Below are 18,889 nucleotides of genomic sequence, written 5' to 3'. Positions count from 1 at the left end.
AAATAAACCTGTGTATAAGATATTTATATAATTTGGAATTTAAGCAAATGTCTATGGTAACATGTATTGTCCACAAACTATAAAGAAATCTCTTTTAATAATTTTGAAAGAAAGTGTGCATAGTACTCAAGTAGCCATTCTACTGACATGTGTAAGAGGGGATATTGGTCATCACCTAATAAAAATGAAATGCTATAAGCTTTGGTAGGTCGGGCCAGTTGAACAGCTTTTTTTATTTTCCAGGGCTACCGCATTCAGAGACAAGGTCTATTACAGGCTATGTAATATATAGACTGTATATTGTTCTTATGATATAATCAGTCATTATGAATAGAATGGGACAACCAGCTGCTCAACTCTAACCACATATTACAACTACGTAGCTTTCATTTATTACGAGGAATATATTCCCTAATTCCACATGCATACATACATACATACATACATACATACATACATACATACATACATACATACACACAAACTCACACACACACATACATACATACGCACGCACGCATGCATGTATGCATACATACACACACACACATACATACATACATACATACATACATACATACATACATACATACATACATACATACATATATACATACATACATGTATCAGAAATATAAACAAACATCTGGTAATTGCGACTAACTTCACACATATGTAATTTTTTGGGTGTTTATCAAAGTTGACTTAATTTTGCTCTATTTTCAAATTTATAAGCGATAAAAGAAAAAAAAGATAGATAAATATTATCTAATTTATAAGTTGATAACACATGAGAAATATCAACAAAATGTACATCTGATGATGGCACGATACTTAGGTATACCTATTTTGATAACACATGTAGAGACGAGAAGTATTGACTAGTTGTGATCTAGAAAGAAACTGTAAAACAATAATTTTTGCTTCACAGCACCAGCCTACTTTGTTGTATAGAGAAATAAAGAAGTCGTATCTCATTGTGTAGATGAATGCGACTTTATTCGTGATTTGAGAAGTCGGAGGTGCTTCCATTGGAACGTGTATCTGCAAGGGAAATGCGAGGTTGTACCTCCTCCCACTTCCTATACCCTTTAGAAATCTCCGCACATCATCAAACACTTTGTGGACCGATACCTCATTTCGTCACTCCGCTACCTCATTGTAGTACTTTCCGCCAAATTGTATTGCTTTAATTGTTAAATTAGAATTCACTATATTAAAAAAAACAACATATTACTAAAAATTACTGTACCACATACATACATACATACATACATACATACATACATACATACATACATACATACGTACGTACATACGTACGTACGTACGTACGTACGTGATAATCTAATTTTTAGTATACACTGATTTTCTCTTGAAGTTTCAGAACTTTGCTGATATTAACAACAACTTTTCTATACAAGGTCTACAAATTTGATTCTGAACTACATTAACTATACCAATTCCACGCCACTCCGAAACGGGAGGTTACAAACTCTCCACAGTTGGAGGATTTCTAAACTTATAAATATTAATGAGATAATACGGAAGTCACGAACTTGGCTCGAGGAAGGTTCTACTATGGGTACATTTCTGCTTACGTTTATAGCTCTAGAGATATATCTTGGACTTTGTTAGAACGTAAACATCTCAATGATGGACAGCTCTATAAATCTGGTGATTTCCCGCTTGTTAGATTCAACAAGCGTTCATCAGATATGAACAATCAAAATATTACTTGCCATATGCTGAAATTTCCTGTTTTCTGTCACTTGATCATCAAGTAATTATTTTTCTCATTTGATAGTGCTTTTCTCGACATATTTTTGTCTTCAAATATATATTTTTTGTTAGGTTGTAGAATGGGCAGTCAGCTTTCCATTAATATATATTACACGAAGATTGGACAATGGGGAAATGGGGAATACTTTTTAGTGTCATCATGTGTATACATGTACGACCGCGCACCAGGCATGGACAGCTTGATACCTAGCAATTTATTCAAACATAATTATGGTTGCCGTTTCAACGACAAAAATAGTTTGTCACTTTAAAAGAAATAAATGCATAAATTATCATTGTATTTCCAATGAAATGAAGGTTTTTTTTAAAATTAAAGTATGAAACGTATACGGAGCAAGATATCCAACTAACGATAAGTATCATATCGTGACAGTGTTTATCAAGTAGGTCCGGACTGCCCACGTTGTACAGACTAGTCGACTATAATGAACTTATTAGCGACAGTGATTGAACATGAAGGTAGGCGCGAGTATCATCATTACCATTTTCCAACTTTAGTTTAGTTCGTATTAAGTAATATATCGTAATTCTGGTAGTTTTGCTGTGTATTTAATTTAGTAAACTAAAGCGAGAATAGTTAAAAGTACCCAGTTCTGGACCACTGAAAATTAAAAGGAAAATATGCGAGTCCCCCAAAACACCTCTGATGTACAACTTTTCGAAATTAGATATGCTATCGATTTCTAGATTATGTGGTTTGGGATGATAACTGTGAAGATGAGAGCATGTTTTGGTGACTGCATCACACGGTTCGGTTTGCTATCAGTTGAGCCAGCTGGCTAGCAGGCTATGCAAATTGGTGAGTGGGACAAGAATGTGATGTCATTCCTTGGTGCACAATTGCGCAGATTAGTTTAATCTAAATTCACTCTAGTATGCATCAGAGCCAAGTAAACCTGTGTATAAGATATTTATATAATTTGGAATTTAAGCAAATGTCTATGGTAACATGTATTGTCCACAAAATATAAAGAAATCCCTTTTAATAATTTTGAAAGAAAGTGTGCATAGTACTCAAGTAGCCATTCTACTGACATGTGTAAGAGGGGATATTGGTCATCACCAAATAAAAATGAAATGCTATAAACATTGGTAGGTCGGGCCAGTTGAACAGCTCTTTTTATTTTCCAGGCCTACCGCATTCAGGGACAAGGTCTATTACAGGCTATGTAATATATAGACTGTATATTGTTCTTATGATATAATCAGTCATTATGAATATAATGGGACAACCAGCTGCTCAACTCTGACCACATATTACAACTACGTAGCTTTCATTTATTACGAGGAATATATTCCCTAATTCCACATGCATACATACATACATACATACATACATACATACATACATACATACATACATACATACATACATACATACATGCACACAAACACACACACACACACATACATACATACACACGCACGCATGCATGTATGCATACATAAACACATACATACATACATACATACATACATACATACATACATACATACATACATACATACATACACACACAAACTCACACACACACTTACATACATACATACGCACGCACGCATGCATGCATGCATACATACACACACACATACATACATACATACATACATACATACATACATACATACATACATACATACATACATACATACATACATATATACATACATACATGTATCAGAAATATAAACAAACATCTGGTAATTGCGACTAACTTCACACATATGTAATTTTTTGGGTGTTTATCAAAGTTGACTTAATTTTGCTCTATTTTCAAATTTATAAGCGATAAAAGAAAAAAAAGATAGATAAATATTATCTAATTTATAAGTTGATAACACATGAGAAATATCAACAAAATGTACATCTGATGATGGCACGATACTTAGGTATACCTATTTTGATAACACATGTAGAGACGAGAAGTATTGACTAGTTGTGATCTAGAAAGAAACTGTAAAACAATAATTTTTGCTTCGCAGCACCAGCCTACTTTGTTGTATAGAGAAATAAAGAAGTCGTATCTCATTGTGTAGATGAATGCGACTTTAGAGATATTCGTGATTTGAGAAGTCGGAGGTGCTTCCATTGGAACGTGTATCTGCAAGGGAAATGCGAGGTTGTACCTACTCCCACTTCCTATACCCTTTAGAAATCTCCGCACATCATCAAACACTTTGTGGACAAATTCCCCGGCCCCATTTCGTCACTCCGCTACCTCATTGTAGTACTTTCCGCCAACTTGTATTGCTTTACTTGTTACATTAGAATTGACTATATTAAAAATATATATTACTAAAAATCACTGTACCACTAATGAAGGGAGACATTGGCTTCTTAAAGGAATCCAAGTTGGAATCCATACATACATACATTCATATGTATGTATGTATTTATGTATGTATGTAGATTGGCTGAACTTGTTCTCACCTGTAATTATTTTACCTTTAATGACAGGTATTTTGTGCAGAAACGCGGCGTTGCTATGGGAAGTTGTCTTGGACCTAGTTATGCTTGTTTATTTATGTCTTGTCAAGTGTCATCATGTGTATACACGGACGACCGCGCACCAGGCATGGACAGCTTGATACCTAGTATTTTATTCAAACATAATTATGATTGCCGTTTCAACGGCAAAAGTAGTTTGTCACTTTAAAAGAAATAAATGCATAAAATATCATTGTATTTCCAACGATATGAAGGTTGTTTTTTTTTAAATTAAAGTATGAAACGTATACGGAGCAAGATATCCAACTAACGATAAGTATCATATCGTGACAGTGTTTATCAAGTAGGTCCGGACTGTCCACGTTGTACAGGCGAGTCGACTATAATGAACTTATTAGCGACAGTGATTGAACATGAAGGTAGGCGCGAGTATCATCATTACCATTTTCCAACTTTAGTTTAGTTCGTATTAAGTAATATATCGTAATTCTAGTAGTTTTGCTGTGTATTTAATTTAGTAAACTAAAGCGAGAATAGTTAAAAGTACCCAGTTCTGGACCACTGAAAATTCAAAGGAAAATATGCGAGTCCCCCAAAACACCTCTGATGTACAACTTTTCGAAATTAGATATGCTATCGATTTCTAGATTATGTGGTTTGGGATTATAACTGTGAAGATGAGAGCATGTTTTGGTGACTGCATCACACAGTTAAGTTTGCTATCAGTTGAGCTAGCTGTGGACCTGCAGGCTATGCAAATATGTGAATGGGATAAGAATGTGATGTCATTCCATGGTGCACGCCTGCGCAGATTTCAAGTTAACGGGGTCATTTCAACTGCGACTGTGCAGTTCATTTGAAGTGGTGTGGAACTGTATACCATCTCAATGGTTTGAGAGGTTGATGTTATATAGCGCCATCAATCTTCTTTTATGGTAGATGCTGTTGTTTAGTCAAAGCTGTCACATCATTACTACTAGAGTAGTCAATGCCCAGTAATCAGCACAGCTCCCAACAGTTTGTCTCATCAATAACTTTTGTTTAGTTGTGTTGTTTTTACAGGCTTTTGGATTCATGACTAGAATTGCCTTACGTCCTGAGAAGATGGACTTTCACCCAGAATGGTTTTAATGTGTAGAATAAAGCACAAGTACACTGGGTACCCATGATGTCGGTGGTCTGGGTACCCATGATGTCGGTGGTCTCTCTGACAGCATGTCAACCTGGCCAAATTCATGGAAACAGTAGAATCTACCATGAAAGAAGGTTGAGGGCGCTATACAGCATTAACCACCAAGACCTTGTACATTGTAGATGAAGTCGTTCAAGGACTGTATATGTACTGTTGTATCAAATGAAGATATATCGTGTTCTACAACCCTAACTGGTATTTTCTCTTTGGAGTGCTGGTAGATAGGCCTAGCACAACATGTTGTATATTACAGTGTTTGTTGGTAGGCCTAGCACAACATGTTGTATATTACATTGTTGGTCAGTAGGCCTAGCACAACATGTTGTACATTACAGTGTTTGTTGGTAGGCCTAGCACAACATGTTGTATATTACAGTGTTTGTTGGTAGGCCTGGCATAACATGTTGTATATATTACAGTGTTGGTTGGTAGGCCTAGCACAACATGTTGTATATTACAGTGTTTGTTGGTAGGCCTAGCACAACATATTGTATATTACAGTGTTTGTTAGTAGGCCTAGCACAACATGCTGTATATTACATTGTTGGTTGGTAGGCCTAGCAAAACATGTTGTATATTACAGTGTTGGTTGGTAGGCCTTGTACAACATGTGTTACGGATGAGAGAATACAACTTTTTAATATTCGCTAAGTTTTGATGTTTTGCGAGGTCACCCTGAACTCTCAGCCGTCATGAATTAATACTTAGAACAAATGTTTGCATTTCGCGAATAGTATTCTTCTGAGATGGCAACATTAAGTTATTAAAAGATCGTTGATGTCACATAATGACTAATTACAGACAGTTGGAAGATCAATGACGTGATCACATTGTTTGGCTAGTTTTCATATTTGTCAATATCATTTGCATTGAATTAAGGCGACGGCAATACTTCCGTTTTAGTCATTTATGGTGCTGATTATTTTATCACCCAATCATTTGAGTATTGTATATTTTACGTTTATAAGAATTTAATGAAATAAAATTATGGATTGATTCTTTGGAAGAGACGGTCCGAGGTCAGGAGCTTCGATCTGCTCCGTGGCCACTTTCAAATGATCCAGGTTAACTATGAACATTGTGTGTAGTCTGAGCTAATTCCCTAAAAGTCCAAGTCGATCCCGTGTACAGAGTAGAGAGAGAGAGAGAGTAACATTGAAGGAGGGTTACGTTAACAGTAGAGGTAACCCCCAGTTTGTTACATTGGTGGAAGAACCGGCCTTGGACTAGATGGACCATTGTGTGCGTAATGAGACAAATTTAAACTTTATGAAGAATAATTGACAACCTTTGAGAAGAAGAAAAAAACAACGCCGCTGGGTGAGTGGCAAATCGATGACTCGATAACTTTTCGAAAGGAAACTTTAATGATTAAGTTACAATGGTGGGAATTCAACTCGAATTAGAACTTGTAAAATATTGCAGTGATGGACTAAGACATCTCAGAAGGAGGGATTGTGTTTCAAAACGTGGAATTGTGAATAAGTAGACAGCGATAGAGACTTTGACAAACGTTGTAGCAGTGAAACCTTCAACGGGGACCGAACAGCTGCCATGCGATTGGAGATATCACGTATCGGACGCTGATGCAGTCCGAAGCAGTTCGCATGTGAACTACATTACATGTTCAAGACTTTTGAAGGACAAACAACTCATTAATCATACGGTAGTAGAGATTTGCTAAAGATTGACATTATTTTATTCCTCGAATTCATTTCTATTCATGATCAGCAAATTTTTACTGTGTGTACAGAGAAATGTGTAAGAAATAAAAATTGTATGCTCGATTTAGTTTGACGATGAACACTTTTTGAAATCTATTTACTTACCACTACCATTTCAGTGATGCTGTTTTACATCTCAACGGTCGCGTACAAGCAGAAAGAATATTATTGATGATTTATCTATGGAGAAAATTTTAGTTTTAATAAGAATATTTATCGAAGTGTGGAGTATTGGAAACTCCTCGAAGTTTTGTTGACTCTGAGTTGTAGTGAGCCGAAACGCTACAGATAAATGCGTTGCTCATGTCCACCAAAAGACTATATATTATGCAAAAAAATGTTTTCGGTCAGGATATAGGTTGTCTAAAATGGTGCGACAGCGCGATTTTATTCTCAACAAACCTGTCACACTCAATCTACTATCTATGCCAGTTTCTGTTCTTTTTATTTACTACTTTAGAGCAATGTGGGGTAGATGTCATTTGCTTGTTCATGATTGGCTCTGCAGTTGTCTTCACTGAAGTAGGGAGGTTATTTTTGTGTTTTCTCCCAGATCTGCAGACTGCATGGGCTGGAAAAACACGAAAGATAAAGACCAATGAGAGGGTATTTAAGTGATGCGCGCGCTGACCAGAAACCGGGGGGGGGGTGACTAACATTATACATTTATAATCAAAGTTGATCATTTTGAAAGACTTAGTTTCACTTAGTTTTACTTATTGAGGAAATTTAAAAAATCTTAATGTATGTAAACAAAACACTTCAGTCGCAATCCTGTGTTCAGCAATAAAAGTGTTATTATCTAGCCAGGTAAACAACAAAAACAACTAGATGTGGATCAGTATGTACAGTCTTCTGTTGAACACTCCCTGTTTTCGCTGTATGAATGCAGACACCCTGCTGTAAACTTACCAAGATAGACACAAATTATTTATTTTCTAAATTGAGAAACTGGAAAGATAGTCTGCGATCGAAGACGAAGAAAGCTTCACATATCAAAACGTTCAACTAATGTAATGGTACATGTATGACTAACAAATTTCACAAACCAACACAGGCCAAGCCATAAGCGTTACCGATCGAGCCTCTAGCTTTGTTCACTCGATGAAACGAGTTTTGTTCTTAGCCAGACTTACTAAAGATGACCTCTGACCGTTGGGTGATCTCTAACCATTGCCAGTTGTATACCGTCCCAGACTTTAACCTGTATTGATAGAGTCGTGACCCTTCCTGCCTAACATAACAATAGAATCTGTCGTAAACATAATTTATATAATACCAGTTCACTTGAACACATTCAACAATAAACTGCTTTTTAAAACATAAAATACAATGCTATGATTGGTATCAATGTATTAATAGAGGCCGGGATTTCAATCTTAGGTTTTCACATTATTTCCTTATTCCATGTAACCATGGAGATTACACAGGATTATTATTTCATTCTTCAACTCGTCCTATACTTCTGCTAGTCAGCTGTTTTCCATACTGCCATACCTAAATTTCAATCCGAATCCAAATTTAGCCATTAACTGTCCTGATATGTCTCGATGTATTTTTAGTTGTGCTCATTTGTTTGTTTACTCGTTTGTTTACTTGTTTGTAAAGTTAGTGATTTAATTTGTTCAATTGCCAGTTCAGATTCTTTGAAAGTAACAAGAACTGTGATTTAGAGTTTGTTTCTTATTTTGCCCTCAATGCAAACTTCTAGCATAAACCATTTAAACCTGGATACAGGTATGTTTTGGCCAACAAATGCACGTGTTCCAAGACAATAGAGACTGAATTGTCCCTCATTTGAATACAATTACCTAGCGTGCTAGTAGTTCAACCAGCCTAAGTGAAAGGACAATACAATATGATCAACTCTGACACCGTTTTCTCGGTAATAGCAACCTCGTCACTACTAAATATAGACAGTGATTACTCCGGGAATTTCCAACCAACGTGTGCGACAGTCGTATATATATCAACAACATTTAAAGGCAGGTTTTCTCCAATGCTTGGTTGATGTTGGCGTGTCTGATTGTTCCGAGTATCGTAAAGACTATTCTGTCTCGAGTTCATTAACATTTTGTTCAACTTGAATTCAGGAAGGCTTATTAGAACAGACCACTTAAGAATCACCCGGATTTAAGGTACTACCATGTCTTATATGACCTTGTAAGGAGCTCATAAGAATATAGTGCGACCTGTACTGTACAGAATTTCATGAAATATATAATTTATTTATGTATTTGAAAACTTGATGGTGGCATCTTTCATGGACATTATTGCATGTGCAATGCGAATGTAAATTTGTTACTTAGTAGAGCGTGTATAATCACCTTCCATTACTATTATGTATGTTGTATCATATGAAAGTTAGACCATAAAATTGAAAAATGTTGAAATTTCTCAACACCATTGTTGACCTCTTAGTTGGCACTAAAATCACATTGTATGAACAGTACTCAAATTTCAAATCATTTAATACGTAAACTTGCTACTTTGTTGACATTTACCGTTTGGTTCATACAGACAACAGGTAAATCAAGAAACATTTCATAGAACATCCACAAAGAATGGCAATTCCAGGCATTGTGATGGCAGTGAGGAGCATGGTTTTCATATTCATTTTCAAAGAAGTTATGTCAAAGGCACAAGATACCAACATGACAAGTAAGTAATATTCATTTACATTAAAGTGCAAATTTTAAAAAACCATCATAGTCTGATTTTCCTCTTTCGTAATAGAAGAATTGGCTTATTTAGGCTCCATCAATTAAATACTTTGTTTGCCACCCTTGAATTGTCCAAAAACCTACCAGACCTTAGACCCTCCCTCCACGTGGAGGGTCTATGACCAGACAAACAAGGAAAAAAACACAGAAACAAAACACAATGCTAGGATGTCATATTAATCCCTCCCCTATTGATTCAGTTTCTGTTTGTACCAGATTCTACTAGACTGGTGAAATATAAATGTCACAATCCAAAGTTTGATTTTCTTAAACAACTATTTAGAAATAAGTGTAGTTGTTCTGAAGATATCTGTACGATCTTTTCATTTACAATAAAAAATAAAATACGACATTTTGATCGAAACGAAATGTGTTTGTTTTTTCTAAACCTACCGAAAAACCTATCCGCACGCAGACGGCTAACAATAAATTCAACTGATGGCGCCTTACTTAGATTTACACAACAAAATTATAAAAAACGTATAAATTTGAAGAAAACAAAATTTCTGACGTGTTTCTAATATATAATTATAATTTCAGTTTGAAGTGAACTAAGAGTTGTGTGTAATTCCATTGGAAGTGATTAGACATTTTGACGAAATAACCATGTCACAATATGATTGTATTCTTTTTAATAGATGGTGGATGTAATGCAACAAGCTGTCAAAATGACGGATACTGTAACGTTAGTGAACTTGTGTGCGAATGCCAGGATGGATTCGATGGGCCCATGTGTCAGTACGGTAAGTATTTGTCAGCAATGACAAATGTGAAAAAATCTTCTTGTTGCATTCACCGAAGGGAACATGGGAAGGAGACGGTTTGGTATACATTGAAATCCGTGTATTTTGCATTATGTGTTGCAGTGGTCATACGCTGGACACACACACACACACACACACACACACACACACACACACACACACACACATAAACATGTAGTGGTGGTATTGGGGTATGTGTTCAAATAAATCATTACATTTATTTTCTATACTGTACATAGTGCTGACAAATCTGATTCAAATCTGATGTGAATACGGCTCGATTTCTTTATGTACCAAAATTCATGTTTCTTATAATAGCGCCCCTTACGTCAGAATATAAATATACAATAACACCTATTGTTTAAGTAGACACATGTCGACATGTCACAACCATGAGTAGTGCGTTGGTATGTATACCATAGAATTCTCTTTACATCGATCATTAAAACATTAAGCATTATAACGATTCATTTGGCTTCTCAATATTTATAGTGCAACAATTTGCCCTCAATGCCTCTGGGAGCAAATCAACACCTATACAGCATGGCATATGTGCTTAATTATGTTATTAAGTGATTTGGTAACCGAGTCGTCAATTTTCATACACAAGATTTATCTAATGGTGATGTAATTTTGTAGTTTAACACGTCGTGAGAGCTGTAACAATTCCTATGCACAACTCTATAAGTTTCTGTAATTTGAATCATACAATTTTGTTTATTTATTTATTGATTGGATAGTCTTGACCTGAAAAGTTAGTACTAAGAACCAGGTACTACAGGATTGTCCCCGTTGGCACACAATGCAGTATTGCTATGCAAAGTTGTGACATTGGCACAAAACAGCGCCGCTAATAAGTATGGATCATGCAATCGATTTTGATTTAATTTTCTGTAGTTACGTGTAATGGTGTTGTTTTTGTGGAAGATAATATCAGCGTAGTTTCACAGAAGTATCCTTCAAAATACCCCTTCTATCGTCAATGTACATATACGGTACATACAACACCAGATAATTTATTACAGGTAAGTGATCTGTCTGTCTGTCTGTCTGTCTGTCTGTCTGTCTGTCTGTCTGTCTGTGCGTGTGTGTGTGTGTGTGTGTGTGTGTGTGTGTGTGTGTGTGTCTGTGTCTGTGTACACAGGTATGTCGTTCTGTCTCTCTGCACATGAACTACTGGACTCCAGGCAAAAAAGAGGTCCTAAGCCATGACTTAATGGTTTCACGCTCTTGCGATTATCAGATGGTTAAAACTTCGTCAAGGTCGATTTGTTAGCATATGTTCTCTAGCACACTGCGTAACGTAACAAGATGGTCGGACTATATATATCAAGTAACAAAACTAATGTTTAAATAAAAGAATTATTTTCATTAATTTTTCAGACTGTCGGCATGTCACAGGATTTTGGTAGACTGCAATTTTCAGTAAAAACTTGTTTAAAGCAATATGAAAGGACACAGGTTGTGAGACTAACAGCAGGTTTAATTTACACGACCCTTAACTCTGACTGACTCAAGCAGGACAAAGGATTGATATACAGAAGTGTCCGATTTCATTACATGTTGGACTCATTGTGCATAACGTGCGCTAATAGTTAGCACTTACAGATCACCGAGGCCAAATGTTTGTAAATGTGCCTAGCAACAAGCCCATGCCCATCAGGTATATTGCAAAGATAACGGTAATGTATTAATAGACAATTTTTTGAATAAACATTCAAAAAATATGTGCCTAGCAACAAGATCACACCCATAGCAAAAGCCAAATGATCACTTATTTTGCAAAGATAACAGGAATTATTAGACAAATGAATAACCCATCACAAAATGTATGAAAATATACAATCAATTATACAGTTGTGCTACAACGCCATCGGCGTTATTTTTAATCGTTCCAGTTTTGATGGCAACATGAATACTAAAATATTTTATAATTTTATATTTAATTTAACAGCAAAGTTGTAGGTAAATCAATATCTTTCTGATTTTGCAAGAAAGTGACATTTTTTTATTTTCAACACCATAAAAACTAAATTTGACGTTTCAATTGTCATTTAAGGAGATATTCTAAATAATACTGATGGCAAACTTGATTTGGAGAATGGACTGATCAGTACCTTTATTTATGTCATACTTGTGTGAAGTAGTAAACTCCACTGTATGCAAAACATACCAGAATTTGCAACAATTACATTTCTGTCTCTTTTCCTTTCCAACCTCTGTGAAGGAAAACAATCAGCCATATTTTCTACACAGTCTACAAATACTACTATAATATCTCTACAGGCTTGGATATTTGCAAGGTTGCTGAAGCTGTAAGAGTGGCAACATGTAATATGAAATTGCAAGATATCACTATTGATTATTTGCAAGAAATTTGTTTGGTAAGTAAACTTTTGTTGTTAAACATTAGCCAGGTTTCAAAATACATTTGTACATGTAATTTGTGGTGGTCATGCCACATTAATTGGAAAGCAGCCATATTTAGAGTTGAAAATCATTATTTAGTGTATAACTTAAAAACTTTAATACTTAGAAACACCATTTAGAAGTGCCTAGTCCATCTTACCAGGTTGAGGTTATCTTTTGGCAACCTTTGACCTGACCTTCATGTCCAGTTATCAAAACCAAGCCACTTCGCACCAATCAGACACACATGTATTGTAGTGTTTACATATTGCCAAGTTCTTTTATTTGATGTTTTTATTAGCTCCTGTATGGTAGCTGATGTCATGACGATGTCTGTGTGTCTATGTGTCTGTGCAGAATTTTGTTCCACTGATATCTCAAAATGTATTCAAGCTAATGTTCTGCAATCTACTGTGTGGCATTGTCAGGATGTAACTTAGATTTGGAAAGGTTTTGGTGGGAGTGGCTTGCATGATTAATGATAATTTGTATAATTAATGATTTTTGTAAATGGGGCTATATATGCAGAATGACTGCACCAAAGTCAATAAAACTATGGATCATACAAAGATATACAAGCACTAAAAGTTATTTATGTGTGTCAAGTTAATTAAGGGCTAATTTGCATAATTAATGAATATTTGTAACTAGGGTTAAGCTTCCAGAAGGGCTTTATCGAATTTGATGAAACTTATCACAGATATTGACCATACAGAGCTATGATAGTTCTTGATTAAGTGCTATCAATTAATTGCTCATCTGCATAATGAACAAAGTTTGGCAATTCCAAGAAAGACCAAATTTGATGAAACTATTGTAAGATATTGACCAAGCAAAGATATAATGGTATCAAGTTAATTGCTAATTTGCATAGTTGATGAACTATTGCAATAAGGGATATATAGCAAGGACTCTTTTGAATTCTAGCATCTTGCTACAGATATTGATTACATAAAGGTACGATAGTACAGAAAGATATTTCACAGTCTCAGAAAGGGCTTTGACAACATTTCCCCTCATATGGGAGCATATTGAGTTAATAATTATAAATAATGTTGGGTTCTTATATAGCGCTTTCCAACACCGTGCTCAAATCGCTTTACAACTATTACCCCTGGCTCGCATCAGAACAGCACAACAGCCCTTTAGTCTTCCTCAACTCCCCAGGGAGCATACAATCCATTGCAGCCATTTCAGCGCATAGGATTAAAGCCTTCACATTGCAACCTACATCCTAGCAGGTCCCCAATTATACAGCTGGGTTGACTGAAGCACAGTTCATCTCTTATGTAATATTGAAAAGAATTCTATGACAGTGGAGCTAAAAAAACATAACTTCTGTGCAACTATGAGTTGATATTATTTTTACTGTTTGTAATTTGTTTCTCTTCAAGTGTTCACCTATAGGGTAAAGTTCAGGGTCAAATATACTAGAACTCATCAGGGATTTCTTAGTTTTCGCTGGCTTTTGAAAACAGATATACAGACAGTTTGGATATTTGGAAACTGTATGAATGGAATAGATAATTTTGGCGGACATGACAGCAGTTTGGATTACTGATCAATTCAGATAATTTGAGTTCAGATAATTGGAGTTTTATTGTACCTGTTTTTATCAATTGCTAATTTGCATATTTGATGAACTTTTGCAATAAGGGATATATATCCAGGACTGTAACCGAACTCAAGTGAACTTGGTACATATATTGATTACTCAAATGTATGACAGTACAGAAAGACATTTCGAAGTCTCAGCAAGCACATTAGCAACATTTCCCCTCATTTGGGAGCATTTTCAGTTCATCTCTGGTTGGAAAGAACTTGTTATAAACCCGTCAGTAATTGTACTTATGTCTTTCTGTCTTCCACAAATAGGCTGTTCAAGGTGTGCAACCTCATAAGCTTGGTCCGCTCAGCACATTATTTCGAGATTGGTTAGCGATTTGTAAAAATGAGAAAAGGAGGGAAGTGGAATTAGATTTGTTAATATACTCAGTTATAAAGAGGTTATTAATAAATGAAGAAGGCCTTAGTGAAGATGTAGATTTTGCAGTGGGGTAAGTAAATCACTGAGCTGTTTGTGGGTAATGAAATGTCAATTAGACTCCAGCAGAAGTACTACAGGCGTGGTTTAATATTTGTCCACCCCACCCCCTCTCTCTCTCTGACCCTCCCTCCCCACCTACCTACCTGTAGTGCCGATTTATTTTATATTTATTGGGGGATTTTAGTGTCTACAAATGTACATGGGAAGTTTAAATCAGTTTGGCTTTGACCTCCATGTGCAAGATCATGTAGCAAATTGGACAATACGTTATAAAAGTATGTATATAGGGCCAACATTAATAAATATAAACAGTACATGTACATTCACCATAAAACACATGTTTTGGGGAGAGGCAATCGCTTCAATGTAAGACTTGTTTATGAGACTTTTGAACTTGGCAGATTTTCATGTAAATAATTGAAATAAATCTTCACATGATAATTCAAGAAGAAATTGCATATACAGTGACTATGTAATAGATTACGTTCCCAGACGTCATGATTTTTCTTGGGAACATACATATATGTGTATGATGGGCATTCCTTTGTGCGTTATGTTAAAAATACTGGGTAAAAATGTGTGTGTCTTTCAATTTCTTTTCTTTCCTTCTTTTTTTAGACTTGACAATGGAACAGAAAGACGGTTTGATATGTGTAATAAATCAAACTCTGTTCAATGTGATGTGGAATTAAGGTTACATCCTAAAAATATCTCATACAGCAAAAGATTTTTTGAGCATGCAACAAAAGTGCTAATGATATCAGAGGTATGTTTCATTTTCAAAGTCAATGTACAATCTCTGTCTGACCTGTTGCTGAGATTATAAGCGTAATAACATCAATATTAAACTTCATTACTATTTTACAGTGCAGAGTTATAAACATAAGATCATGCTTATGAAGCAAGCATGCATCAGGAACTTCTTTAAAAAGTAGCCAATGTGTAATGTGATGTTCACTCAATATGTCCAAATTTCTTTTGAAGTCACACGCCCTCAGCCTTGATCACAATTCAAACTGTTATTATATTGGATGGAATGTGGGTAACTGGGACAAAAATGTTTTCCCCAATTTCTTGGATAAGATTGACCTACTTCACATATCTCTTCATCTATGATGTGTGTGTGGAAGCGGAATGTCTCCAAACCTATGATTGCTGCTATGCAGCTAACTAAGTCCAAAATACATTGACCTTTTCCAAGGCATAATGACCCACCTTAAAATGTAGGTTTTTGACAAATTTGTGCTCATTTTCACCATATAAAGTTAACTGGAATTTCATAAGTGTCTGATGTTGGCTGGAATTTCAAGCCATGAACTATCGCTGGTTCATAGGTCTCTGTGGTTGGCTGGCATTTCCAGCCACAGACCTTAAAAATCACCCATATTATGCACAAAGTGGTGAAGAAAAATAGCCTATTTCCACTTTTTTGTGCATATAATGACCATGAAATTTAGACTCAGTTCAGCTATATTTACATGTATTACTTGTCTCTCTGAATTAATCTCGTCTACTTTTTTCACATTTCAGAATAAGCTAAGTCATTATGGTATGGACATGGCATATCCACAAATGGCGTGTCAGTTTTCTGCAACTGCAAAAGATGCTCGCTTCATCACTGATGATCATTTCGTTTTGTACAATATTTCAGCATGTGGTACAGATAGCACACTCCTGTCAAGGGCACATATTTGTAAAGAAATGGTCAAACGAGCAAGCCAATGTCTTTTTGAGGAACCAGAATTTGGCAATTCTTATCTTTTTTATTATCCACTTAATTATCCAACTGATATATTGATGGATTTTCAGAAACAGAAACTGTTTTGTGTCTTGCCAATAGTGACTTTTTACATGGCTATAAAGGGTTTATATTTAATGCACCAGGAAAGTGATTAACAGTGAAAGGCTATAATTTGGAAAGATAGAAATTCAAAGTCTACAGAAGTGAAGACTTTCAACTATTGTGAACTACTATAATGGATCCTGTACTTCATTCGTCCATTATCTGAGTGATTCAAGGGCTAAGCTGAACTTAATGTGGCACAACAGGTTGCGATATTTAGGGAATGAGGTTGAAGAGGGAAGTATAGTAGTAGATGGGTTATCATGTGTACAGTTTATAGCTAGACTAGACCAAGAGTCGGTTTTCTTTGATAAGAATAGAGCATTTTATCAGTATGAAAGGAATACATGTCAGCAATACAATGAGCTGTCGTAGCAATTGAACCGCCATGGCATAGGTGTTAACTTGGGGGCACAGACAACAAACATGTCTGAGCTCGGGGTAAAAATGACAACACCGTTTTGCCGATACTTACACTTACTTTGTTCTAATATTCACCACATCACAGACAATCTTTGAAGTTTTACAGTATTACAATACTAGATTCAAATAATCTCGGAAAATCATATATATAAAAGATTCCTTTGAATGAACCGATGTAACAGTTAGTATTCATGTGAGATCAATCCATGGACTATAAGTCACTTTTATGTATATTCATGATCAAGCAACTGGGGGGGGGGGGGTGATGTCTACAATAATTGTATATGGCCAGAGTTGACATGGAAGGTTTTTGCTTTATAAATCCCGTAAATGTGTATTGGCTGTGAAAAACGTATTGTAAAATGTATTTTTACAAATATATGTAAAGAAAAATGGCGAGTTTTGAACGAATACAAGAATATCTTATTACCAATATGTATGAGTAGTTTGTGTGTAGTATTTTGGGGAGGAGAATGGGTGGCAGAATGTGTACTACATCATGATAGCTTTATTTAGTGTTTCATTCATCAATTGCCACGTTTTGTTCGAATAATAGATAATAACAATGAAAAACATTTCACAATAAAACCATCTCAAATGTTGAAATGAAAATGATTTACAGATTTGAATATTTCGCACATGGAAAAAAATATTCATTGAAAAACTAAAATAGAACGTTGATGTTTTAAATATTCTGTGTAATTCCAGTGAGGAATCCATATTTCACATTACCTAACTTACTCTTCAATGAATCATTGTGGGAAAAGTCTAACTTATGCCTAGAATAGGAACTATAGTATCAGACCCAGGTTTTGTTTCCAAAAAAACTAACCATGTTCACAGATGTTATATGATATGGACAATTGCCGAAATTTGTAGATCTCTACAATTTCGACATTTACTGATCATAGCAATTTAACTTGATGAAGTAATATTTCATACATAATTGCTATTTGCATAAGTGATCTTTTAGTTATGAGACAATATTTAAATATCGTAGTGACTACATGAGCGTTTTCTTTAAAGCTTGTTTGTGTAGTTTTCAATTGTAATGAGCCATTTGCATAATTCATGACTTTTAGCACAACTAAACTGATAAGGTTCAGTTGTGTTCTAGGCATTGCTAAGTGTCTGTGTGTATGTGTGTGTGTGTGTGTGTGTAAACAACTTAAAGTTAAAAACTGCTGGACCAATTGCTTTGATATTTGGTGGTCATGCTACTTTGGGTGCCTCGTTGGGAAATTGTTCAAAGGAAAATGATCGCATCAGAGATGTGCGTTTTGTGTCAAGAAAATGTGATATTTGGTCAAGAAACTTAAACACCAAAACTACTGGGCAGATTGACCTGTAATTTGATGGGGACGTCCTTAGGGGTAAGCGTATTAAGATTTGTTCATGACAATGATTCCACCAGTAACATGCAAATTAGGGCTAAAAATCTGTCTTTTTGGTAAAGAATCTTTAATTCCAAAACTACTCAGCAGATTGGGCTGAAATTTAACGGGGATGCAT

General features: G+C 35.4%; 1 protein-coding gene across 1 annotated transcript; it reads left to right on the top strand.

Annotated features, from left to right (window-relative positions):
- Positions 1–9,179: 9,179 nt before the first annotated feature.
- Positions 9,180–17,007, top strand: LOC144439985 (uncharacterized). Its single transcript, XM_078129213.1, has 9 exons — positions 9,180–9,306; positions 9,689–9,829; positions 10,530–10,634; positions 11,553–11,680; positions 12,039–12,135; positions 12,912–13,039; positions 14,940–15,121; positions 15,730–15,877; positions 16,642–17,007. Exons 2-9 carry the CDS (start codon positions 9,733–9,735, stop codon positions 17,005–17,007), a joined length of 1,251 nt encoding a protein of 416 aa, XP_077985339.1. The 5' UTR covers positions 9,180–9,306; positions 9,689–9,732.
- Positions 17,008–18,889: the final 1,882 nt, after the last annotated feature.

Source organism: Glandiceps talaboti, chromosome 9 (assembly GCF_964340395.1).
Source record: "Glandiceps talaboti chromosome 9, keGlaTala1.1, whole genome shotgun sequence".
NCBI classification, from domain to species: Eukaryota; Metazoa; Hemichordata; class Enteropneusta; family Spengelidae; genus Glandiceps; species Glandiceps talaboti.
Note: the sequence above shows the minus strand (reverse complement) of the source record. Positions and strands in the feature narration are given on the sequence as shown.